Below are 23,467 nucleotides of genomic sequence, written 5' to 3' on the forward strand. Positions count from 1 at the left end.
TGTGTATATGTGTGTGTGTGTGTGTGAGTGTGTGTGTGAGCCAGTGAATTGTTCCCTTCTGAGAAGGAATTCCTGGCTGCAGCTAAGGTGATGTCCTTGGGGCGATTTATCTCTCTTTATGCCACCAGCAGAGATAGGGGCTGGTCTGCTATCAGATTTCCTAGTTGCAGTTTAGCTTGTTTACAACCTGCTCCATGGCAGCTGCTCCCTGGGGGCTCTGAGCAGAGCTGGCACTAACCTGCGGGCAGAAGTCAATCCTGGGCACGTGCACATGCCCTGCCCAGAGCTTGGTGTTCCTTTAGTTGCCCTGCAAACTGCTGCAGACACTGTGTCCTATAGGCAGGTATTGAGTCTGAGCCTCAGCAACACACCATGCGCTCATTGGTTTGTTCCTGATAACTTCATGCATTAAGTAATCCTTTCCCAGCCCCTTGCAGTGGGTGGGGGCTCCCAGCCCTGCCCAGCCCATCCTCAGCACCGCAGCCTTGGCCGTGTGTTGCTTTCTTGGGGAGCGTGTCCTTGGGAAGGAACCAGCTGTGGGGCAGCCCCGAGGTGACCCCAGGCTGCACTTCAGATGTGTGAATATCCAGGGGGTTTCACTCTTTCCTGCGAGAAATGGGGTGGAAAGAAAGAAAGAAAGAAACACACAAACAAGAGCAGCTTCGACAAAGCCATGGTGAAGTCCTGGCCACAGCTCCAGCTGGAAGACTGGATGGGATAAGCAAGCACCAGGATGGCCAGATGATCTCAAGAGGTCCCTTCCAACTCTGATGGTTCTATGATGTCTCCAAGCCATGTTGGAACATCTGATCACTTCTCCTCTGCACCTTGTTACAAGTGCCATAAGCTGTCATTTTTTTCCTGAGAGCTGCCAAATGGACAAACTGGAGTCTCGGTTACAGAGGTGAAGGGCTGGAAGTCATGAAGTTGCGCAGCTTGGAGGCAGCACAGGGCACGTGGGTGCTCATGTTATGGCCTCTCAGGTTCTGCGTAGTTCTAACACAACTTAGGAAATCCTGGCATTTCCACATTCCAGCAGACCAAACAAAAGCAGCTCCAGCCACAGGATTGGTTACATCCATCAGTGTGAGCTGTGTGAACCTATACACTAAAAGACAGGATTTCCTATTTTGCTTCTAGTTTGCTAGGCTTTGGGGTGCTTATTTTCATCACTACATATTTAACTTTCCTCCATTGTCCATCTAGAAAAGCCAGAAGGAAAGGTGAAAGTTGGAATTCTCATTCTAACAGCAGAGGTTTTAAGAGAAGTGAGGTTTCCCAAACGGCAGCGCAGAGAGCTGTGACATGACCTGACCCACGGGCTCTGCTCAAGGGCAGCCAGCAATGGCAGTTCTGCCTGAGCTTTAGCTGCCCATACCACGGCATGAGCTGCACTCCTTGCCGCAGCCTCTCACTTTGGAATGTCCCTTCAGCACCATTCATACACGTTATTTGGCTGTAAACACTTATCCATCCTGGTCTCAGAAAGGAACCCAGTCCTGGGATTCACCTACAGGCTCATAGACCGACCCCAGCCCATGGCTGAATCCTGCCCTTTGTAAGGCTCAGGCACACATTCAGACACAGGGCTGTCAGCTCCCTCCTGTGTCTTGTGGTGTCAGCCTGCGAGGACATCGGCGCTGACTTTCATTGTTACTTGTCCCTTCATTAGCTGCGCAGATTGCTTAAGAGGATGGCACTCTTTGGAGTTTGACCTATGAGCGCTGATAGTGAAAATAACGTACTTCTCACCAGAGCTGCAGGAGACCGAACGAGTAACTTCGGGCAATTAGTTTAACTTTGACTATAAATATTCCTCCTCGTTCCTTGTGACACTGTTAACAGCTCCGCTGGCAAATCCCCATTCTCTGGCAATATTTAAGCTGCCCGTCAGCTGGCAGAGGCTCGGTGGTGCCCAGCGCGAGGGAGCAGAATGAGACCCAGCTGAGCGCAGTAAGTCCTCCTGCTTCTACCTTGCGGTCGGGTGCTGGGCTGTGGGCGGCTGCGGGGAGGATGGCGGTCACTGTAGGAGGGGTACAGAGCTGGGAAAGCTTTAAAAAATCCCCTTGCAGAGGCATTGGGATACAGTGCCGGCGGCGCCTCGGCACCCACGTGGCTGAGTCTCCCCAGACCATTGATAAAGGCCGGCTTCAGCGGCCGCATTTCAATGCCACGGATGTTTCTTGCTCACAATCTCTGGCGAGGAAAGTGCTGCCGCCTGTGCCAGGAACCGGGGGGGGACAGAGCTGTGACCTGAATGCACAAAACAGGCAAAATTTCCACTGGGCTGTGGCTGAGGGAGGATTTGAAGCTGGAGCAGCTGAGCTCACTGCGCTCTCCCTGTGCTCTGTGCGGCACCCATAGATGCAGCTCAGTGCGGGACTCCCTCAGCATATCTATGTGTCCCCTCCTCGTTGGCAACACATGAAACAAGGCTGGCGCTGCTCACATTGCAAAGGGAGAAGATAAAGCCAAGCCCTGTATGGAACTGAGTGCAGGTAGCTCAGTGCAGACTGTGCTGCAGGTGCACAGCACCTGGTATGGGAGGTGCTTTGGGCTGGTAAGAAAAGGCAGAATGAGAGCTGTGAAAGAGAAAGAGGGAGGTAGCAGAGGGGTCAGCAGCTCCCTAAGACCTGCACAACAAAGAGCATTTCAGTGCTCGGTGGCAGCCCAGATGTTACTCCTTAAGGAGGTGCAGCACCAGCACTCCCAGAAGATGCACAGGGACCTGGGCAAGGTATAAGGCACAGGGAAGGCTCTGGAGCCCTGCAGGTTGTGCTCTCAGCATTCACCATTCGGAGTGTGGTTCTGGATGGGCTTTGGTGCTGCAGTTCCAGGTTGTGCACAACCTGCCCGCTGTGTGTGGCAGGGAATGGGACTGTACCTGAAAACCACCCACTGCCCAACCTTCCCATAAACACAATTCCATCCTGGGCTGAGGCTGAGCTCAGCAGGGACATGGGACACTTTTCAGTGCTGCCCAGTGAAACTGCTGCATTTCCATCACATTTGCAACATTGCCTTGATGTGTAGGGATGGTGAGTGTGTTTTTTCTTATCTGTTCCCACTCTGCTTTGTTCACACCTCTGGGCCTTATGCGCCTGGCCATGCCAACAACATCCAGGAGCAACTGCTTGTACTTCAACAGCACTTTAGGCATCAGGGAAGGTGAGGGTCAAAGCTGCCTCTTCCTGTACCAGCAAATGGGTGAGGCCAGAGGGCATTGTGAAAGCCAAGCATGGATGTCCCTGTGCTGTGCCAGGCACTGGGTTCAGGGGAAGAACCTGTTGGGCTGCTCCTCTCCCCAGCAGCAGGTGACACCGCCTTTCCCTGCCCCACCTTCTCCAGCATTTTGAGGTGGGAGCTTATAAGTGTCACCTTACAAGTGCAGCAATAGCCAGAAGACCAGGCATAAGGAGCAGAAGGAGGAGTGGGCACTCAGTCTCCTGGCAGTGATCTCCTCAGGTCAGCAGGGTAATGGAGAGCAGATCCCATGGCTGGGCACAGTGGGGCATCCTGGGGATGTTTAGGAGCAGTCAGCAGCTTCCCCTTCTGCCAAAGTGCTGCAACAACACAGCCCATGTTTCACAGATCTGTGCCTAGAGGAAGCGCCCATCCTTCACAAGGAGCCATGGAAAGCACCAGCAGCACCCCATCATCAGTGACACCCCCGTGGGATGTGTTTCCCCAGAAGACGCTGGGTCCCATAGACATCACTATCCTCGTGCTGTACTTTGTGTTTGTCCTGGCTGTTGGGCTGTGGGTAAGCATTTAACATTCAGAGCGCTGTTATATAGGAAAATACGGCTGTTTGGGCTTCAACTTATTTTACTTTGGCTTGAATCAAGCCACACTTCACTGAAGTCAACTACACGAGTGGAAGGGCACAGCTCAAAGGCCCTTTCCCCTACTTCAGCCTGGGGAAGTGCCCTCACTGCGCCGCACAAGGGCTGTTCAGCTCCAGTGTTTGTAGAGGTACTGAGGGCACTTGTGAGGAAGAGGTTGTGTAAGTACCAAGTACTACTAACAATGTTTTGTTCATTCAGGAAGGAACTGCTGTTCCCATGTATCATCTGTGTTTGTCAGCAGTGAGGTCCTGACAGCAGATTTTGTGAATTAAAAATAGTCCTCACATACAATTAAAGCAGCAGGACATCCTCCTGGCGTGGCTTTTGCAATAGCAGAAGCACAGTCTGGCTGTCACAAGGCAGAGATGGATGGCTGCTGCCTCCAGATGCGATGCAGAGCTCACTGTATCACATGAAAACATTTGAGATCTCTCAAGAATGGGAGTCAACATGTAATACATACAATGTGTAGCGCTCCTCCTGATAACTGCAGGTGCCCACAGTACTTGTCCAGAATTGCTTGTCTCCATGTTGGGTGTGGAATGAGGACAGGACCGACTCCTGCTGGGGGAGCAGCCACATGCTCCATGTGGTTCTGAGCAGCAGCTGATAATGGTGATCCTTTGTTCTGCTCTTCTGCTTTCTCAGTCCATGTGGAAGACGCAGCGCAGCACGGTGAAAGGCTACTTTCTGGCTGGGGGACAGATGGTGTGGTGGCCTGTAAGTATCTTTGTTGTTATCCTGCTTGTGCCCTTAGGTTACAGTGAGACTTTTGTCCATGCAGAATTCATTTCTCCAAAAAAGAAGAAAAAAGACGTGTTCCATGTTTTTGCAAAGACCCAGTAACAATGCTGGCTTTCTTTAAGACCAGAGCAGCTGGCTGGCACAGTGTCTCCCTGCTACCTCCCCTCTATGCACCCCCAGGGACACAGTGCCTGATCCCTGCATCTCTTCCCAGGTGGGCGCATCCCTGTTTGCCAGCAATGTTGGAAGCGGGCACTTCATTGGCCTGGCGGGGTCAGGAGCTGCATCGGGAATCGCTGCGACAGCCTACGAGTGGAATGTGAGTGTGGCATTGTATGGCATGGCATGGCTCCATATGCATGGCACAGCACAGCAGCCTTCCTGCTGCCTCTGCCAGAGTCCCCATGTCTCCATGCCCCTGAGTGCCACATGCTCTCCCCACCTAACCACGGCCTGGAGCAGCATTTTGATCTTCCTTTCCACTTGTTTTGCAGGGCATGTTTTCTGTTTTGGTGCTGGCGTGGTTATTCCTTCCCATTTACATAGCAGCAGGAGTAAGTAAATGGGGCGTTGTGTCCATCAGTCACTTACTAGCATTCAAACCCCCCAGGTGGCTCAGGAGCTCAGCCATCCTCAGTTGCAGCTGCACAGCTTCCAGCTGAGCCTCTTTGTGCTGCTGCCTCTCCAACATGTTTGTCCCACACAGGTGACCACCATGCCGGAGTACCTGCGCAAACGCTTCGGTGGAAAAAGAATCCAGATATTCCTGGCGATTCTCTACTTGTTCATCTATATCTTCACCAAGATATCGGTAAGTAGGAAAAAAATGGTAGGAGGTTGAATTTGACCTGCTTTGGAAGAGTGTGTTACCCAGCCAGGCTGAGATCACAGAGATATAGAATGGTTTGAGTTGGAAGGGACCTTGTGGTGCCACTCCCTGCACCCACAGCTCCATCAGTGCTCAGAGCCCCATCCAGTCTAACCACGGGTGTCTGCAGGGATGGGGCAGTGCATCTCTGCCCTTATTACAAACAGATTCTTCTCTATATTCCATCTCAATTTCCAGTTTTAGATTGAAACCATTTCCCCTTGTCTGTCAATACAGACCCTGCTGCAGAGTCTGTCCTCTTCTCTCTTATAGCCCTGTTTTAGGTACTGAAAAGATGATGCAATGGTTGACCCTTCCCCGGATTAACAGAAATAGAGGTATATTTTCAAAAAGCCTGAGAAAGGTGGACTACAGCTGTTTTGAGAAGCTGCACTAACAATGATTATATTTTTCCCCATTAAGGATTTGAATGCTTGCTACAGTAAGGGGAAAGCTGGATGTCAACATCCTGAGTAATTACCCATTGGAAGGTTGAGCTGAGTGGATGCATTGTTGTTAGATTTGTATGCCTGGCTGGCTTGCCCGGTCTCTTCCCTTTGCACGTTCACTTCCTGCACAAACAGCTATAGCTGCTATCTGCAGGATGAGCAAGAATGCAGGAGCTGGTATGTGCTCAGGCGGAAAGAGCCCCGTGATTTATTGCTGCTTCCCTTTGATGCAGCGCCTGGAATGAATAACAGGAGCGAGCCTTGCACAACACCCTGCGAGCTGCTCATTAACTGTGCAGCACTGCATGAGCTGGAGAAAGTGGAGAGGTCTCTGTCTGTGATTTTCCTGTGCACACAGGGCACAGATGGGCTGGGATCCTGGCACACACCTGCCTGAGCCCTGGGAGCACTGCTGTCACAGGGTTCTGTGGATGCTCCTTAAGAACATGCTGCAATGCAAATCACTGTGTGTCCACTCCCTGGCACCACCAGCTTGTAGGGGTCGGGTAATGTCATCTAGCAACTGCAATCATTTTTGTTCATAGGTTGATATGTATGCTGGGGCCCTCTTCATTCAGCAAGCTTTGCACTGGGACCTCTACATTGCTGTGGCAGGCCTGCTAGCAATCACTGCTGTCTACACCGTAGCAGGTGCGTGGCTGAGTTTCAGGTCAGAGCACAGCAGGCCCTGCTCAGCATGTGCATGTAATGCACAAAACAGCCTCATGCTTTTGGTAGGGGGCCTGAATTTCACATTGTTTATTGCCATGAGTATGGAAAACAGGGAGAACAGCAATTGGTAACTCACCTGTTAGAAAGCATTACCAGGAGTGAGCACATGAATGCCCCTTACAAGGCCACACCAGATACGAATGCATGGCAGTCTCTCCTTAAGAGAAGTGATGCTCGCAGCATTTGCCCAGTGCAGTTCCTCCTTTGGGCTTTTTAGGGTTTGAGGGATTAACATAGCAATGAGCTGCGTAATGCAAGGAGCATTGTCAGTCCTGGGTGCCCTTTTGGGGCTTAAGAGTGGCCAAATGGAACAAAGCCATGCACGGAGCAAGCACAAATCCCACACAAACAAAGGTTGCTCCTTTCCCAGCGCTCACCCCTGGTGATGCTGCTCATAAAGATCGCCTCCACCTTTGCTGTTTTTCCTCCTCCATACTCAGCCTGGGGTTTTTTCTGGAGTTTTTCCATGCATTTCCCATAGAAATACTTATACCAGACATCAGCTTCTTGGTGACAAAATGGTGATTCACACTGATTTGAAACATGAGGGATGGCTGAGTACGGGCAGGGCTGCGTGGTGCTGCTCCACAGGATGCTGCCAAGGGGGTCAGGGCGGATCCCAGCACAGCTCTCAGCACAGCTCTCTGCTCCCACAGGTGGTCTGGCCGCTGTCATCTACACGGATGCATTGCAGACCCTCATCATGCTGATCGGTGCCCTCAGCCTCATGGTCTTCAGTGAGTGCTCCTCCTCCTTGCTGAGCTTATAGCAGCTTTAGCACTACAGACACATTGGGTCATTATAAATGTCTACTTTATTGATGTTCCGAGAACTGCTTTTTAAGTTGTTTTTTTTTTTCCTGTAGAAATATGCATCCATACAAATAATCTTACAGTTGTTCTTAAGTGGTAAAAATGCACGAGAACTCCATAAAAAATCAAGGAAACAGGTTGTGAGGTAGTATAAAAGATGAACGAGCATCATCTCTAGCCAACAGGTTTACAGCGTGATGCCACCCCCTGCCCTGCATTCAAACTGTAGAACAGATTACACTGCCATAGAGTGATTGGTTTGGAAGGGACCTTAACAATCAGCTCATTTCAACCCCCTGCCGTGGGCTGGTTGCCAAGCCAGTAACTCCTGATTTTAAAGAATGCTTGTGGAAAATTTATAGAGACTACGGCTATCTATCTATCCAGCAAACTATAGAGACTAAAAACAAGAGCACAGAAGACATGATAACTACCTCCCATGACCTATTTTAGGCTTTGTTGAAGTTGGCGGTCTGGAAGGATTGCAAGCAAAATACTTTGATGCCATTCCCAGCACCCGCAAGGAGAACAGCAGCTGTGGTTTGCCAAGGAAAGATGCTTTCCACATCTTCCGGGACCCTGTTAACTCCGACCTTCCCTGGCCAGGGGTGCTGGTGGGGATGACCATCCCATCCCTGTGGTACTGGTGCACTGACCAGGTACGTCACTGCTCGGTTTGGTTTTGAGGACACGTTCTTGGCTGTTTGATTGCAGACCTGAGGTCCAGACTAGTCACTATTTCTGACAGCAGTGCAGTAAAATGTGTTGCTTTCAATCCTCAGACTGCAAAAACTGCAGATGCACACGCAGGTGTTGGGAATTATTTCAGTGTAGGAAGAGGGGAGAATGTGTCTCATTGTTAATCCCAGCCCATAAAGACGTGAAGCACTCTCAAACTCTCTCAGCTCTGCAGGGATCTGATCACCTTCACCCCAGTGCTCACTTCTACAACTGCAATAGTTTAGAGAACGGAATATATAAATGAACACAGCATGAAATCTGTGCCAAAGAGCAGTACATGATCCAACCACACCACCAGGGCCGGCTCTGCTCCACCCAGCAGCAGATCCAATGCATTTCTTCCTTTCTAGGTCATCGTTCAGAGGTCCCTTGCTGCTAAAAACCTCTCACATGCCAAGGGAGGCTCCCTGATGACCTCCTACCTGAAGATTCTGCCCCTCTTCATGATGGTGATGCCAGGCATGATCAGCCGGGTCCTCTTCCCAGGTCAGTGTTGAAGGAGAGCCCTGTTCCCTCTGACAACTGCTACAAGTTGTGTCCATTCAGTGCATCAAGTGCCCAAAGTACAACAAAACCTCCTCCCAGTTACAACTGGCAGAATGCAATTTCTCCTGCAGCAGACTTGAGCTGTACTGCTCCTCGTGACTCGTGAATGTTGCTTCTCACTTGCATTGCTTGTTTCAGACCTGGTGGCTTGTGCAGAGCCGGAGATCTGTCAGAAAATCTGTGGCAACCCATCCGGCTGTTCTGATATTGCTTACCCGATGCTGGTGATAGAGCTCCTGCCTGTAGGTGAGCAACCTGCACAGGAAAAGGCCAGAGGGGAAAACACCTGCAGCTATAATTCAGTGGGGTTACATTGGGATTAATGGAAGAGCGGTGAGGGACGGCACACAGCAAGTGGTTATTTGGGATTCTCAGTGAGGCTGCACCCATCTTTCTGCTTTCAGGACTCAGGGGCCTGATGATGGCCGTGATGATAGCAGCCCTCATGTCCTCCCTCACATCCATCTTCAACAGTGCCAGCACCATTTTTACCATGGACCTCTGGAAACATTTCCGGCCTCGATGCTCCGAATGGGAGCTCATGATCGTTGGCAGGTATGGGAAACTGGGACAGGTATGTTGCAAGGGATCCACACTACAAGGGAGGACAGGCCGAGAGCCCCATAGTGCACAGGTTTGCTGCAGTGCTAAAGCTGAGGCCTCATGGTTACAAGCAATCTCAGGAACTGTTTTGCAAGCTGTACAATTGGAAAAGAAACATTCGAGCTAACACTACTGACATCTTCTTCCACAGGGTCTTTGTGCTGCTCCTTACAGTGGTCTCTATCCTCTGGATCCCACTGGTCCAGGCTGGCCAGGGTGGACAGCTCTTCATTTACATCCAGTCCATCAGTTCTTACCTGCAGCCCCCTGTGGCAGTGGTGTTCATACTGGGCTGCTTCTGGAAGCGAGCGAATGAGAAGGTAACAGCCCAACTAGACAGGGCTGGACACACTCACCCCTGAAAGCAGGAATTCCTCGTGCTTTTCAAAAGGCATTTTGCAAACAGTGAGAGAACTGCATTGCTTGGCTGCAGGGTGTCCTTCATAAAGCCTGAAGCTCGTTAGGGCCTTGCTTCCCATTCATTAGATGTGCTTGTGTGATCTGCACCAGGGGGCCCACGTTGTTAAGGAGCATGGCACCTGGAATCCAAAGCCTGCAGCTCCTCAGCTGGGGCTAAGTATGGGGTAAAGCCTTCTCAAACCTGGCTTCACTTAGCTGGAAGGCAGTCGTTAGCACCTGTGGTTAAAGCAGCCACTGGGATGCAAACTTCCCCTTTCAATGGCCCACTGCTCCTCATACAGGAGGATCGCACTATTTGCTCCAGCAAATAACCCTTCCTTCCTAGGGAGCGTTCTGGGGCCTGGTGCTGGGGCTGCTGATGGGCGTCATCCGGATGGTGCTGGACTTCATCTTCCCTGAGCCCCAGTGCGGGGAGCGGGACACGCGGCCGGGCGTGCTGCGCTACATGCACTACCTCTACTTCTCCATGGTCCTGGCTGCCGTCTCCACACTCACTGTGCTGCTCGTCAGCCTGCTGACAGAACCTCCCTCAGAGGAAATGGTGCGTGTCCCCAACCCTCCCACCCCCCACATTGCTTCCCTTACTGGTAAATGGATGCCCTATGTTACATCCATGGGAATGAGGCAGAGATAAATGGAAATGGGCATCTCCATCCATTCTTAGTCTATTGAAAACACTTGTAGCAACCTGTAACAGCCATCCCTCCTTTGCTCCAGCACCCTGCTGCTTTCCTTTTAAGGTTTTGATCCCATACATCCAGAGTTCCACCCTGGAAACAGGTCAACAGTCGATGTTACAAAGAGCTGTTCTTAAGTTCAAACGCGGGTGTTTAATGCATAACAAACTAGCTTTTTCCCTCTATTTTCCAAGAAATTCCAGCTTCTGGCTCATCTTTATGAACTCTTACTAATTTAGTGAGGAACCATTTTTACTCGCAGAAAAGAGAAATCAAGGGCAGAGAGCACACTTCCTCTGGAACAGGTTTGTGCCAGTTTGACTACTTTTAATAGACGTATTGAGGCTACAAAAAATACTGTAAACAGCAGAAAGGACACAAAACAATGACAGAGGCCAGAAGGGACCTTCAGAAATCATACAACCAACGCATCTCTTGCTTTGAGAGAGGACTAATGTGGCATTTCTGAAAGGCAAACTCACTCCCATAAACCCCCAGAGAGGGGTGCCCAGGGAGGTGCAGCGCCAGTTCAAGATCCTGCCACTCTTGGCAGAAGTTTTTCCTCTTCTCCAACTTGAATCTTTCCAGCTTCGTGTTGTGCTCATCCCTTCCTCTCTGCCCTGTCACTGGTATCAAGAATGCTCCTCTTTAATGAGCCTTTGACATACTTGATGGAAGTTATCCTATCTCCCATCTGTCTTTTCTTCTCTATACAACCCCCCGTTCTGTGAATCATTCCTCACTGGCCACAGCTTCCATTCTTTTGCTCCCTTCCCTGGCCCACTCAGGCTGCATCCAGCAATACCCACGCAGTAACTACAAGTGAAGACCAAGAGCTCTCAGGCTGCAGATAGAACTAACACAGCACCGCTCTGCAGCCAGCAGCAGAGCACTGAGCCGGCTCACCTGCTCCAGCAGAGCGGGAGAACAGACCTCGGCCCCTCACCGTGTTCTCTCTGCAGGCTGCTGTACTGCTCAGGCAGTCCTTTAAGCGACCGCACAGCAGTTTAACACCACTCTTCATGCCATCAGATAAGTCGGCTTACCTGGTTCACACGCGGGGATCCTCCAGCCAAGACAGACCTAGCGGTCAGCTCTTCTCCTGACACTGCCAAAGGAGCGCACCAAGCTGAGCGTCCAGCTCTCCAGATTGATATAAGCATTGCCTCTGAAAATAGTACAAATGATAACAAATGTAAGTGCTCCAACACCGTAACTCAGTAACACAATTAACAACTCTAGGCGTTACGTAAAGGCTCTGAAGACGAGAACAGTTAAAACTGCGTCCTCTAGATTTCTGTATCTTCAGGGCACGCTAGAGGGTTTTTACCTGACAGTTCCACCTAAGCAAAAGCTTAGTTCCTTTTCCATCTCTTGATGGCATTACATATGCTTGAAATCAAGGAGGAGCTGGACGGGATACAGAAAGCCACTGCCCTGCATAGAGCCTAGTGCTGCCTGCACCCGCTGCAAGGAGAACTGATTGAAAGGGGAGGGTGGAGGAAAAGACACCATTACTTTCATGCAATTCCATTTCTGTTTTTCAGTGATGTTTTCTGATGGACTCTAGCAGCAGGGAGAACCCAGAGCCCTGGGCGGAGCTCTTGACAGATCAGTGAAGGAGGATTTACATTTTTTAAGTCTTGTACTTGTCGGTATTAGGTACAAACACACATAGCAATTCATTCTGCATTTTCCAGCAATGATTGCCATCACTTGTTTTTGCCAGCCTTGGGATGCTGTTTATGCAACTGTGCAGCTGTTTATTCCTCTGAGCTATATATAAAGCTAAGGGAAAAAAGATCAGTAAGGTAACGAGGAAGCGAAGTGCAGATCTCCCAGTGCTGCCCAGTCTTGTTGCAAACTGACACTGTGTCACCTACGGCCCAACCCACCCCAAAGCTGGGAGAATTCTCTTTCCACACTTGTAATGTGGATTAACCCAAACCGGACCAAGTATGTATATGGCAAAAGAAGCTGATGGGCTCCAAGTACTTAGAGATGGGCTTTTAGGTTTGGTACCATTACTGCCTCCTAAAACGTTGGGAAGAGCAGAGCTTGAGCTCAGACCTTTCCAAGGAAGAAAGAAATAGACCCTACAGCCCCAAATAGACGTTACTTGAAGGGTTTCCCATAGCTCAGTGTAGTTAGCACACTTGTTTAAAGAGCAAAGATGCACTTCAGCATCAAAACCCTTCGTGCAGGGCCATACTGACATACACCTGGGATCTGCTGTTGGTGACACTTACACCTCGCTCTGTGCTGGCTCTGTAGGTCCGACTGGCACCAAGAAGGACTCGAAGCTGGTGAGGACCCTCCTGTGGCTCTGTGGGATGGAACGCAGGCAGGAGAACCCTGAGGATGTGGCGCCAGCCAAACCTGAGCGTCCCATGGCTTCCCTGGAGGAGAACCCGCTGGTGAAGCACGTCCTGAACATCAACTTGATACTGAGCATATGTGCAGGGGTCTTCCTCTGGGCCTACTTTGCATAGTGGCCCGCCGCTTGATCCCAAATGACATCAACTAATGTTAACTGGTGTAAATAATAATAAATAGCAGAAGGTTAATGTAACCCGTAGTGCTTTCCCAGTTTTATTTAAGGAGACAGTCCTTCCTCCCTAATGCATCCCTCGTTTCCCTCGAGGAGCTCTCAGTGCTGCCACAGAGATGAACTGGATGCACAAAGCTGAGCACGACGAGCTGAGTGTTGGTTATTCCAAGGATACAGTTACAGTCTTTGGGGTTAAAGCACTACCTGGCTCTTAAGACATCTGGATTCCGTTCCTGTTTATAGCTCTGTAAGCACACATCAAACACCTGGCTTGCCTGTGCTGTACCCCTGTAACCACCAGGGTGCACAACTGACCCGGGGCAGCGCTCACAGCCGGGATTCCCTCGTCCAAACCCCGTGAGCAGCAATGGACGTGTAGAGCGCTCTGTGCTCGCTGACGTTCCCATGGGACTGCGCTGATGGCAGCGTGCCGGCATAGCAGAACAGGGCCGGAGCAACACAGCCGGGGTGCAGCGATGGGGTGAGCGGTGCCCACAGGGCGGGCTGGGCACTGGTGTGCAGCGCCGTTAAAGCTCAAAGCTTCATGTGGCTGCCGGAACTCGCTGCACCTGCCCGGGTTGGAGGGAGTCGCTCTGGCGCGCGGCACAACGGTCGTAACGCGGCTCCGCGAGCGCAGCGCGGCCCCCACCGGCATCTCCCGGCCCGAGCATGGCGGAGGAGGAGCGGCACGACTGGACGGAGCCGCTGAAGCGGAGGAACCTCCTGGCCGCGCGGCGGCGGCGGCTGCTCGGCATCATGCAGGTGGGCGGGCGGCAGCTGCAGCAGCAGCAGCAGCAGCGTCTGTGCTCAGCTGAGCCGAGCTGAGCTGCGTGTGCTGCGCTCTGCCCGCAGTGCCGCGTCCCGCTGGAGCGGATGCTGGTCGTGGCCCGGCTGCGCGAGGGGGCGAAGGCGGAGGAGGTGGCAGGTGGGTGATTGTCTGTGAGGAGCCTTAAGGCAGCTTGTAAAATCATTCGATTCTACTTTATTTCCCCCCCCTCCCCAAAGCATTTGTGTGAGCTGGTGCCGCTGTGGGGCAGAGGCATTCCGCTGTTCCCATTAAAGTGATACTTCAGTGTTTCTGAATAGCAAAATGATCATTTGTAAATCTGAGCGCTCAGAGCAGAGAACTGCCCTGCTGGATCCGCGCTGAGCGGTGTAACACGCTGTTGCTTTTGCTACAAGGTTATCACAGAGAATTGTTTGAAGGTGCATCCGAATGTCACCCAAGAGAACAAGTCTCGGGGCTGCTGCTCCTCAGTTCCAGCCACATTCTTCACGTAGTAGAAGTAAGTTAAAGCAATTCCCAGCAGGACCCGATGGCCTCTATTCAGTTTCATATAAATTCAGTTCAGATGCAGCTGACTGCAAACATGTGTCCACTCCTGACTCCATGCATTGCTTTAAAGTGAGAACTCAGGGCTGAGCAGAGGTTGGAATCATGGTAGCCTTATTCTGGGATCTGCTGCCCCCAGAACTGAACCATCCCATGGCAGGGAGGGATGTGAAGCATGAAGTGCTGTGTTCTGTCGGGCATAACAGGAACATGCCTTGTCCTCAGTGTGTGGGTCTCAAGGCCTGTTTACACAAAGGGATGCTGAAGAATTACCTTTTGTTCAGGCAGTATTTTATTACATGCAATTCCATTATAGCTCAGCCCTTTCCCCTGCAGGCTTGCTGCAGCACAATGTATTTTCTCATCCGAGCTCTCGCTTCTCTCCAAAACGAGGGTCCTGGGTAAGTGGTTCCCATTACCTTTGCTGCAAGGTTATGACAGAATTGATTCACTCCCTTTCCACTCAGTGCTCTCCTGCAGGGAATCAAGGTGCTGGTGGTGGCACACAGCATCCCCAGACGGCTGTTCCCAGAGTGGAACATGGCGGTGGTGCCATCTCCTGTAACACATCCAGAGGACTCCACGAAATCACAGCCTATAGAGGAGGTGGTGGCAGAGTGTCTTATATTCCTGGTCAGCGCAGCAGAATATGTGCTGAAATCCACTGAGGTGAAGGTCCCAGTCTTACCCCGTGTTCCTCCACTCCACACAGCAGCTGTGCAGTCTATCAGCAGCCCTGCACCCACATCAGGACACTCCTTGTTCCACAGGATGACAGTGAGGCCAGCAGTGACACTCTGTGCACTCTCAGCCCTGAGCTGCTCATCCCAGCAGGGCCCATTGGCTTCTTGTGTAAAGCTGAAGAATGTGAAAGTCCTGTAGATTTTGTGAGCATGTATTTGAGTCCTGTGCAGCCTGCCCTGGATTCAGGTACGTTGTGTGCGATTTGGGAACACAGTGGGATTTGTAGGTTATGTTTGTTATATAGGTTATATAGCGAGCTATATGACGATTGCTGTTCCTTGCTCTCCTTTCGTTCACAGAAGCTGTATGGCCCGTTCCCTTGCACTTATCTCCCTGATGCAACGTGTTCCCAGTGGAGCAGGACTCTCATGGCTCACACACACACACACACATGCCGGGCTTCCATTGCAGCCCATCAGTCAGGAGGAGCCTGAGTCAGTGGAGGTCTTGTATTGCAGCTCATGTCCTGCCCATTTTTCCCCCAGTGCTTAATAATAAATTGACACCAGTGATTTCAGCTCTTGCCTGGTTTTTCACAAGATCTTTATTCTCAGCTCCAGCTCTGTGCTCTGCTTTGATGCCCCATCTGTCCAGCTCTGCCCCACACACACCTTTACTTTGCTGTGGGTACCAGCTCTGCATTACCAGCTCATACTGTGATTTCAGCTTGTGCCCCCTGACCCCTGCAGGGTCTTGTATTCCAACTCATGTCTTGCCCCATTATCCGCCCTGTTTAATAATAATTCACACCAGTGATTTCAGCTCTTGCCTGGTTTCCCACAAGATCTTTATTCTCAGCTCCTGCTTTGCTTCTGCTCCAGCTCTGCGCTCCATTGAGATGCCCCAGCACTGCACAGCTCTGCCTCACTGAACACAGCTTTCCACCCTGTACCCTGTGACTTCAGGTCTTGCAATTATTTCCCACACAACGTCATAGAAAGCTCACACCAGTGATTTCATCTCTTCTCGTTTCCCACAAGATCTTTATTCTCAGCTCCAGCTCTGTGCTCCGCTTTGATGCCCCATCCGTCCAGCTCTGCCCCACACACACCTTTACTTTGCTGTGGGTACCAGCTCTGCATTACCAGCTCATACTGTGATTTCAGCTTGTGCCCCGTGACTCCTCCAGGGTCTTGTATTCCAACTCATGCCTTGCCCCATTATCTGCCCTGTTTAATAAATTCACACCAGTGATTTCAGCTCTTGCCTGGTTTCACACAAGATCTTTATTCTCAGCTCCAGCTCTGTGCTCTCCTGGGATGCCCCATCCATCCAGCTTTGCCTCACACCTTTACTTTGCTGTGGGTACCAGCTCTGCATTACCAGCTCACTCTGTGATTTCAGCTTGTGCCCCGTGACCCCTCCAGGGTCTTGTATTCCAACTGTCTTGCCCCATTATCCGCCCTGTTTAATAATAAATTGACACCAGTGATTTCAGCTCTTGCCTGGTTTTTCACAAGATCTTTATTCTCAGCTCCAGCTCTGTGCTCCCCTGAGATGCCCCATCCGTCCAGCTCTGCCTCACACACACCTTTACTTTGCTGTGGGTACCAGCTCTGCATTACCAGCTCATACTGTGATTTCAGCTTGTGCCCCATGACCCCTCCAGGGTCTTGTATTCCAACTCATGTCTTGCCCCATTATCCGCCCTGTTTAATAATAATTCACACCAGTGATTTCAGCTCTTGTCTGGTTTCCCACAAGATCTTTATTCTCAGCTCCTGCTTTGCTTCTGCTCCAGCTCTGCGCTCCATTGAGATGCCCCAGCACTGCACAGCTCTGCCTCACTGAACACAGCTTTCCACCCTGTACCCCGTGGCTTCAGGTCTTGCAATTATTTCCCACACAATATTATAGAAAGCTCACACCAGTGATTTCATCTCTTCCCGTTTCCCACAAGATCTTTATTCTCAGCTCCTGCTTTGCTTCTGCTTCAGCTCTGCGCTCCATTGAGATGCCCCAGCACTGCACAGCTTTCCACCCTGTACCCCGTGGCTTCAAGTCTTGCAATTATTTCCCACATAACATAGAAAGCTCACACCAGTGATTTCATCTCTTCCCGTTTCCCACACGATCTTTATTCTCAGCTGCTCGGCCCTTTCACCTCCAGCTCTGCTCCTCAGCCTTCCCGCAGGTGCCACACGGACTCGTCCTTTCTCTCTGCGGCTCCACCTCCAGAGCGCGCCCACAGGCGACGCCCACCCTACGCAGCCTGTTCGCACAGTGCCGCGGTGGCCAATGGCCAGTCCCTCCATCACTTCGCCGGCCCCCAGTCGCGGCTCCCCGGCCAGTCTCACCGCGCTCCGCTCCGCTCTGCTCCGCCGCCGTTCCCAGTTCTGCCGCCGCCGCTCCCTTCGCTGCCGCTGCCGCCGCCGCCGCCGCCGTCTCTCCGCCGACACTCCCTCACACCTCAGCACGCGCTTTTATAATCTCACCTCCTAGCCCCGCCTCCCACTGGCCCTAGAGCCAATCAGTGCCAAGACGGCTACAGCGGGAACCAATCCAGGACCGCCTCGCTCCGCCCAATCACTGCCTCAGCCCAGTCAGCGCTCGTCCCGCCCCCCTCTTCCCGCCTCGCTTCGCTTCGCCCAATCCCGACTCGCAGACATTCCCGCCCCGCCCAAACCACCCAATCCTGGCCCAGCCCGCGCACTCGGCCAGCAACAGGGCGGCTCGAGGAGCCTCTCCTCAGGGCTGTGATCGCAGCTGGAGCCGGCACAGGGCGGCACAGCAGCGGCAGAGCGGCTTTTGGTGCTCGGGAAAAGACCTGGCCTCCTCGTATCGGGGCTGTCAGAACATGGACAGGTTCACAGGTAGCACTGATTGCACCTGTAAAGAGCTAAAGGGCAAAACCCGGTACGTGGCCACCATGGAGGTGGAGGTTTTGGCGCATGAGAATGAAGAGGGCTCAGGGTGACAAAAGACGGTCTTTAATTTTATAAAGGCTCACCCAACTGATGCATCAAAACAAATGTTCAAAGTTTCTTATTTTTGTATTTTTTTTTTCCTTCCCAAAATCCAACCGTTTCCTATGAAAGCACAAAACCAACTTCCACAGGTTGTTTTTTCTCCCCTCAAAACAGTCATTAATTCCACATAAACAAAAAAAAAAATAGCAGGCTGGTTAATACAAATAACTATGAAATACGGGTTAGGTACTGATCACAGAGTAGCGCTGAAATGATTACGATACAGGGAGGTTCCTCCTGCAGTCGCAGTCCGTCAAGGCACTGAGCGCACACAGTGAGCAGTGACAGAGCCAGCAGTCACCGCCGCTGTGCCGGCTTTGGTTCAACATCACATAAACCTGCAGCAAATCAGTGAGGGAATGTCTCTGGCAAGGCCTCTCTCTCTCCTTGTAACGTCTAACAACTAGAATAAAAGGGCTAAAACCGCGCCATTAAAAAGATTACTTCCGTAAATACATGCAACTTTAAATAACTAATAATTCGCTTCTTAAAAATTCGTTTGGAATCTGGCTGATACCATTCGGTACCAGCAGCAGCTACGCTTCCTATGCATGTTTCTGCAGTGATTAATTCCTTCCATCCGGGATGTGGGTAACCGTTGAGGCTCACAGATCATTACAGCTCTCCTGCACCCTGCAGCAATGTGCTCACACAGGTTTCTGTGCCGGCACAAGAAGCTTTTCACTGTTGGGCTCTGTCAGTTTTCCCATCAGGAAAGGAAAGCAGGTTTGGTTTCCTTCACAGGGCAGTGCTTTCTGTGTCATTGTCAATATCTAAAGGGAGGTGGTTGTGCAGTTCTTTGCCCGCTGCCTCTGTAGGAAGCTCCGCAGAAGGGTTTTGAAGTGGTTCAGGAATACTGGAATTGGAGTCTGCAGGAAATAAAATGGAAGAGCAAGTTTAATACTCTGGACAGTGACACCTCACTCAGTAGTGCATTGCTGCTGCGTTTCCTTAGGAAGAAAAGGGAAAGGAAGGACCAACAAGGGCTTTTATCAACAAGGATTTCTCCGACAGAGGGCTGGCACGCACACTCATACAACAGAAACACTGGGCTAAGCCAAACTAGTAATCTCACCCTGGGGTCATTTCTCCTGCATACCTTCTTTTAGCCATGTACATAAATGCTTTTATTTCCTATGAATGGCAGAGAGCAAATATGACAATGTCACATTCCTCAAGGCCCCCAGAAAGTGATGCTCTATACCCTGGGCAGTCACATCAGACCAGGATGGTCACAAAGCATAAATGAGCTCCTCCGTACCAGCCCAGAGGGCACCACCCGCAGCTTTTAGGAGCAACAGGCACGTGTATGGTGTCAGCAGGAGGCACTGACATAAGAGGAAGAAATCTGAGGCAACACTCATCTCCTATGTGCAACAATATCCTGTTCTGAGCTAAACAACACGGATAGCAGATACAGAGGTGAAGCCCAAGGCAGTGTCTCCCATTCCTTTCCCAGGCCCACTCAATTCCTCACGCTATGGCCAACCATAGAGAAGGTGGCACTGAACCCAAGCAGCAGAGACACTGAATTCTCCCCAGTATCTGTCACTACTGCCCAGCTTTCATTCAGAAAATGATTCAAGAGATGCGCTTCAGTTTTAGAAGCCCACAAAGCCCTCCCTGCTGCTACTGCTTAACGAAGGACAAGATCTTCTCAAAAAGGAGACACAGTATGAAATGACAAAGGAAAGGAGTATTTGTAATTAACTGTACAGCTAAGCTAAACACAAAATGGACTGCTGTATAAAATACATGGATTTCTAACTATGATTTTCAATAAGCTGAAGTAGTAAAATGTGAAATTGGCCAGTCAAAACAGGAGTTTTACAACATTCTAGTCTTCCAAACTTTTAGTATGTTAATATAAAAGCAAGCATACACAGCCATGCTTTTCGCATGCCACAGTAACAATAATGCAAGCAAGCAGTGTTATTTGTGACGGGTTAGTAGTGGGCATTAGCACACACATGATTACAAATTAGCAACATTGTTGGCCAATCATATGCCTTTTCCTTACCATTGAACTTTCCAATACAGTTCATACTGAAAGCTGGTCAAACATCTAGATTATTTAATAAAATTTTTGATTAGAATATTCTTTTCTAGGGCTCGTAACTTTAATACTGCAAATAGAATTTGAGGTATTACTGCCCACAATATGGACAAATATTCAGTAGTGTCCTGAAAACCATTCAGAATTCTCATGCTTATATTACAAAGTCTGCTGGCAACTTCATTTTGGCTTCTATTATTCCTGGTTTCCCTTGCTCCATTATTTAAGGTTAAAATTGAAAGTAGTTACTTCACATTGTGAATCAGATAAGTCAGTTTATAGTACCAGCCAGTGCTTAAAAAACAAATACTACATGTGCGTGTGTAAATGTTAGAGCAGATACTCTTATGTAATACGCAGTGGTGTTAATTCAGAACAAATGTTCTCTAAAGGAAAATAGAAAGGACTGATGTGGAAAAGCTGGATGACCCTGCACTGAAACACACCAGGTTTTCTAGATTCCTTTACCAGCTTTGCTAAAGAATCCTTCATCATCAGCTTTCCTTGACAGACTCTCCGCTGCGGTAGCCTCTGTGTCCTACTTATACTACTAGCTACTGAAAATGTGCTTTCCCTGGAAGTCAGCACTGCTGTGGTAATTCACACAACCACCATCACATGGCAGATGCTTTGTAACTTAAACTCCCCCACTAATGGAGCAGCTCTCTGCATACCAGCTGGTTATTACTCGGTAGGTGAGCATTTCTCCAGTTACACTGGGGTAAAACAAATTCCGCCTAACTGCATTACAGCAATATCCCCAGAACCAGATAAATTCTCTTTATTTGGAGTTAGACTCATCAGCATTGTTCCCATCCTCAACTTCTGCACAAGTGCTGTAAAGATGCAGAACCTACAGCCTTAAGGCTGAATTCAGTTTTGAAATGAACTGCCTTTTTATTTTAGAGATGCTGATAGAAAGAGCAGGAGTACAATCAGGAGATATCTCGTTATATAACAAAGCTACTTTTTAGTTGCTTAACTGCTCATTTATTGCTAATTTCTTGTATATAAAACTATACTTCTGACCTTGAGGTAATTCTGGAATGCAACCTCAACTTTTCCAGCCTGTCAGGCAGTTGTTACCTTAAAAAGGTAGCATATTACTGAGCTGTTATGTATCAGTGAGATTATTAATGTGCTGTTTGGCAGCTGCAATTGAACAGACTATAAGCAAGGCTGGGGCTGACAGAATGCAAATATGCCAGAATGCAGACGCTGCTGCATCTGCAAAGGGGTTTAGTCACACAATCGTGTACTTTGCCAAATGAGATCCAAGTAAAAATAACTGAAAACCCAGAGTAGAGCTACACTAAAATGCATCCACAAAACACTGAACTGGATGAAAAAGTACAAGCTGCAACATTTGCCTGCACTGAGAAGAAATCCATTTTAAATGGGTCACTGCTTCACACCTGGTGACTGTGGGAGGCGTTATTCACTACAGTTCTTTCTACCGTTTGTTCTAAATTATGAATTAATATTCACAGGATGATTGAAGTTGAGCACAGGTCCTAGTATGTCTTACACGCAGAATGACATGAGATAACATACAGAGTTGACAGAGTGCACGTATTCCAAAGCGCATATACAAAACAAAGCTACAAATAAAAATATTGCTGTGCAGGAGCATTTGAGCTTATATTGCATGTTTCTGGTAAGTACAAACCTTATTCGCAGTAACCATCCCCACCTGTGAAGGCACCATGGGGTAAAGCTGTTAGGCAACAGAATTTACACTTTGCATTCCAAAACATTAGTCTCATTGTTCAGAAGCTGCAGTGTCATTAGAAAGTTTTAACCATTATTGAACATGAGTAGGTTTAAAAGCATTAGTGTCTTACACCTGCTATCTTTTCCTTCAGAACTTCCTAAACCAAGTAGACTCATCAGAAGGCACACTTCAAGATCTGCTAGCTTTTACTTTCTTCAGCAATCAACTCTTTCCCAACATTTAAATATTATCCCTATAAAGCTAATAACTATGAGCTTCATTAAGTTCATGTGAGAAGACAGAAAGAGAAAAAAGTCTGCACTTGAAGTATAAAGATCAATCTAGACATTAGTTAAATGTATTTGACACTTCAGAATCCAGATTTCTTAAAAACCCCATCAGAAGGCTTCATGCTCACAGAATAAAACACTCAGCATTTACATCTGTTGTTCTAGAACACGTATCAGTGATCACTTTGCTGATCTATTATCTCCTGTAAAGCCTGAAATATACAATTCCTGATGGCATATTCTCCCTTCTCCAAATTATTTGCCTTTTCAGCAAACCAAAGCACAAGCCCAGCAGATTGCCACGATGCTGAGGCTGGAGAAAGCCCTGTGCAGTTTGTCCCTACTCCAGTGTCTTGCATCCAGCATAGGAAAAAGAAAAAAGCAAGCTAATGCACACTTCCCCCAAGTCTTTCTGCCTCAAGAAAGGAGACCTTCACTACACACTCAAGATCCCCACGTGAAGAACAAGTATGTGTGCATCCTAGCTGTGAGTTCAGTATTTCAATTGCTTTTCAATTTCAAAATAAAATTACATATAGCTACAAACATTTTCTTCATTTCCACTCCCTGAGGAGGCACTCAATATGAAAGAATCCACTCACCTGTTACTATTTTGGAAGCTGTTTGCGTGGGATTTGCAATAATACCATCTCCAGCCAGCTGAGAAGGAGGATGAGGAGGAGGGGGAACACTGGGTCTGTTTCTGGGCTTGGGCACAGGCCGTGGCCTTGGCAGTGTGCCACTGTGAGGTGGAGAGTGAGACTGTGAGGTGTCTTGAGTAGATGACTGCGGCTGTGACAGTGGGGAGCTAGTACTGTGCTTGCCTAGAGGGGGTGTATCGGGTGGTGTTGGAGTTTGCGGAGGAGTGTAACAGGGCTGCTCTGGTCCATGTTCACTGCTGGGTGCAGCAGGAGATGCTTGATTGTTTGCTTTGGGCTGCAGTGGAGGAGTAGCCTGCGTTGGGGGTTGTGGTGGTGGGTGGCTGGGAGCTTGGATAGGGGAAAGGCTGCTGGAGTATCGCCGAGGTGCAGAAACCTGGGAACTGGAGGGCAGGGCTGCTCCCTGGTTTGCATGTTGGGCAGGAGGAGAAGAGCTTCTGGCAAGTGGCTTTGGAGAGATAGAAGGCGGCTGAGCAGCTGGGGCAGAGCTTTGGCTTCCTGGCTGCCCTGGTGGGGGGTTGGCTGGCTTGGGAGGTGCTGGTGCAGGCTTTTTAACAGCTGTGAAAGGAAGAGGGGAGATTTCATGGCTGTATGTTGTGATACCAAACTCCTAAAGGAAGGAATCAATAGCTTTGTGGAACACTTAAGTATATTACCAAAATAAAATGGTGCATTGCAAAATAAAAGCGGTATCAATAGGAAACTACAGAA

At 49.6% G+C, this 23,467-nt stretch overlaps 3 protein-coding genes across 23 annotated transcripts in view; 2 read left to right on the plus strand and 1 right to left on the minus strand.

Moving 5' to 3' along the window:
• The first annotated feature begins 1,605 nt into the window (after positions 1 to 1,605).
• Positions 1,606 to 13,012, plus strand: SLC5A11 (solute carrier family 5 member 11). Of its 5 annotated transcripts, XR_014933843.1 has the most exons (17): positions 1,658 to 1,953; positions 3,592 to 3,763; positions 4,497 to 4,568; positions 4,807 to 4,911; positions 5,087 to 5,146; positions 5,299 to 5,403; positions 6,455 to 6,560; positions 7,298 to 7,378; positions 7,907 to 8,112; positions 8,545 to 8,680; positions 8,879 to 8,986; positions 9,145 to 9,295; positions 9,495 to 9,663; positions 10,089 to 10,304; positions 11,473 to 11,635; positions 11,988 to 12,102; positions 12,715 to 12,808. XR_014933843.1 is itself a non-coding variant. In XM_015876732.3 (16 exons), the coding sequence occupies exons 2-16, from the start codon at positions 3,632 to 3,634 to the stop codon at positions 12,930 to 12,932; spliced, it is 2,028 nt and encodes a 675-aa protein (XP_015732218.2). In that variant the 5' UTR covers positions 1,628 to 1,953; positions 3,592 to 3,631; the 3' UTR covers positions 12,933 to 13,012. The 5 variants fall into 5 exon arrangements, 4 of the variants coding, with proteins under 4 accessions (XP_085370188.1, XP_015732218.2, XP_085370187.1 ...); XM_015876732.3 differs by lacking the exon at positions 11,988 to 12,102 and having other exon boundaries at positions 1,628 to 1,953; positions 12,715 to 13,012; XM_085514061.1 differs by having other exon boundaries at positions 11,988 to 13,012.
• Positions 13,013 to 13,303: 291 nt separating this feature from the next.
• On the plus strand, positions 13,304 to 15,585 carry TEX47 (testis expressed 47). Of its 4 annotated transcripts, none has more exons than XM_085514068.1 (7): positions 13,304 to 13,753; positions 13,844 to 13,916; positions 14,174 to 14,277; positions 14,661 to 14,725; positions 14,792 to 14,993; positions 15,095 to 15,254; positions 15,368 to 15,585. In XM_085514068.1, the coding sequence occupies exons 1-7, from the start codon at positions 13,661 to 13,663 to the stop codon at positions 15,403 to 15,405; spliced, it is 735 nt and encodes a 244-aa protein (XP_085370194.1). In that variant the 5' UTR covers positions 13,304 to 13,660; the 3' UTR covers positions 15,406 to 15,585. The 4 variants fall into 4 exon arrangements, 3 of the variants coding, with proteins under 3 accessions (XP_085370194.1, XP_085370193.1, XP_085370192.1); XR_014933845.1 differs by having other exon boundaries at positions 13,327 to 13,753; positions 14,792 to 14,930; positions 15,037 to 15,254; XM_085514067.1 differs by having other exon boundaries at positions 13,327 to 13,753; positions 14,792 to 15,254.
• A 2,397-nt stretch (positions 15,586 to 17,982) lies between these two features.
• Positions 17,983 to 23,467, minus strand: part of ARHGAP17 (Rho GTPase activating protein 17) — a 37,742-nt gene continuing 32,257 nt past the window's right edge. For 5 of the 14 annotated variants that reach the window (XR_014933841.1, XM_015876730.2, XM_015876731.3 and 2 more), the window contains 2 exons: positions 22,700 to 23,314; positions 17,983 to 18,906 (listed from right to left, as the gene is read on the minus strand). Coding sequence is in view for 12 of the 14 variants with exons in the window: in XM_015876730.2 (XP_015732216.1) it covers positions 18,776 to 18,906; positions 22,700 to 23,314 (746 nt within the window). In the remaining 2 variants the exon portion in view is untranslated. Of the gene's footprint in view, positions 18,907 to 20,057; positions 20,103 to 21,762; positions 21,787 to 22,699; positions 23,315 to 23,467 lie in introns of all 14 variants that reach the window. The other 9 variants (XR_014933842.1, XM_085514060.1, XM_085514055.1 and 6 more) reach the window with 3 other exon arrangements.

This window comes from Coturnix japonica, chromosome 13 (assembly GCF_054131305.1).
Source record: "Coturnix japonica strain WE chromosome 13, WE-NBRP24, whole genome shotgun sequence".
In the NCBI taxonomy this organism is placed as follows: Eukaryota; Metazoa; Chordata; class Aves; order Galliformes; family Phasianidae; genus Coturnix; species Coturnix japonica.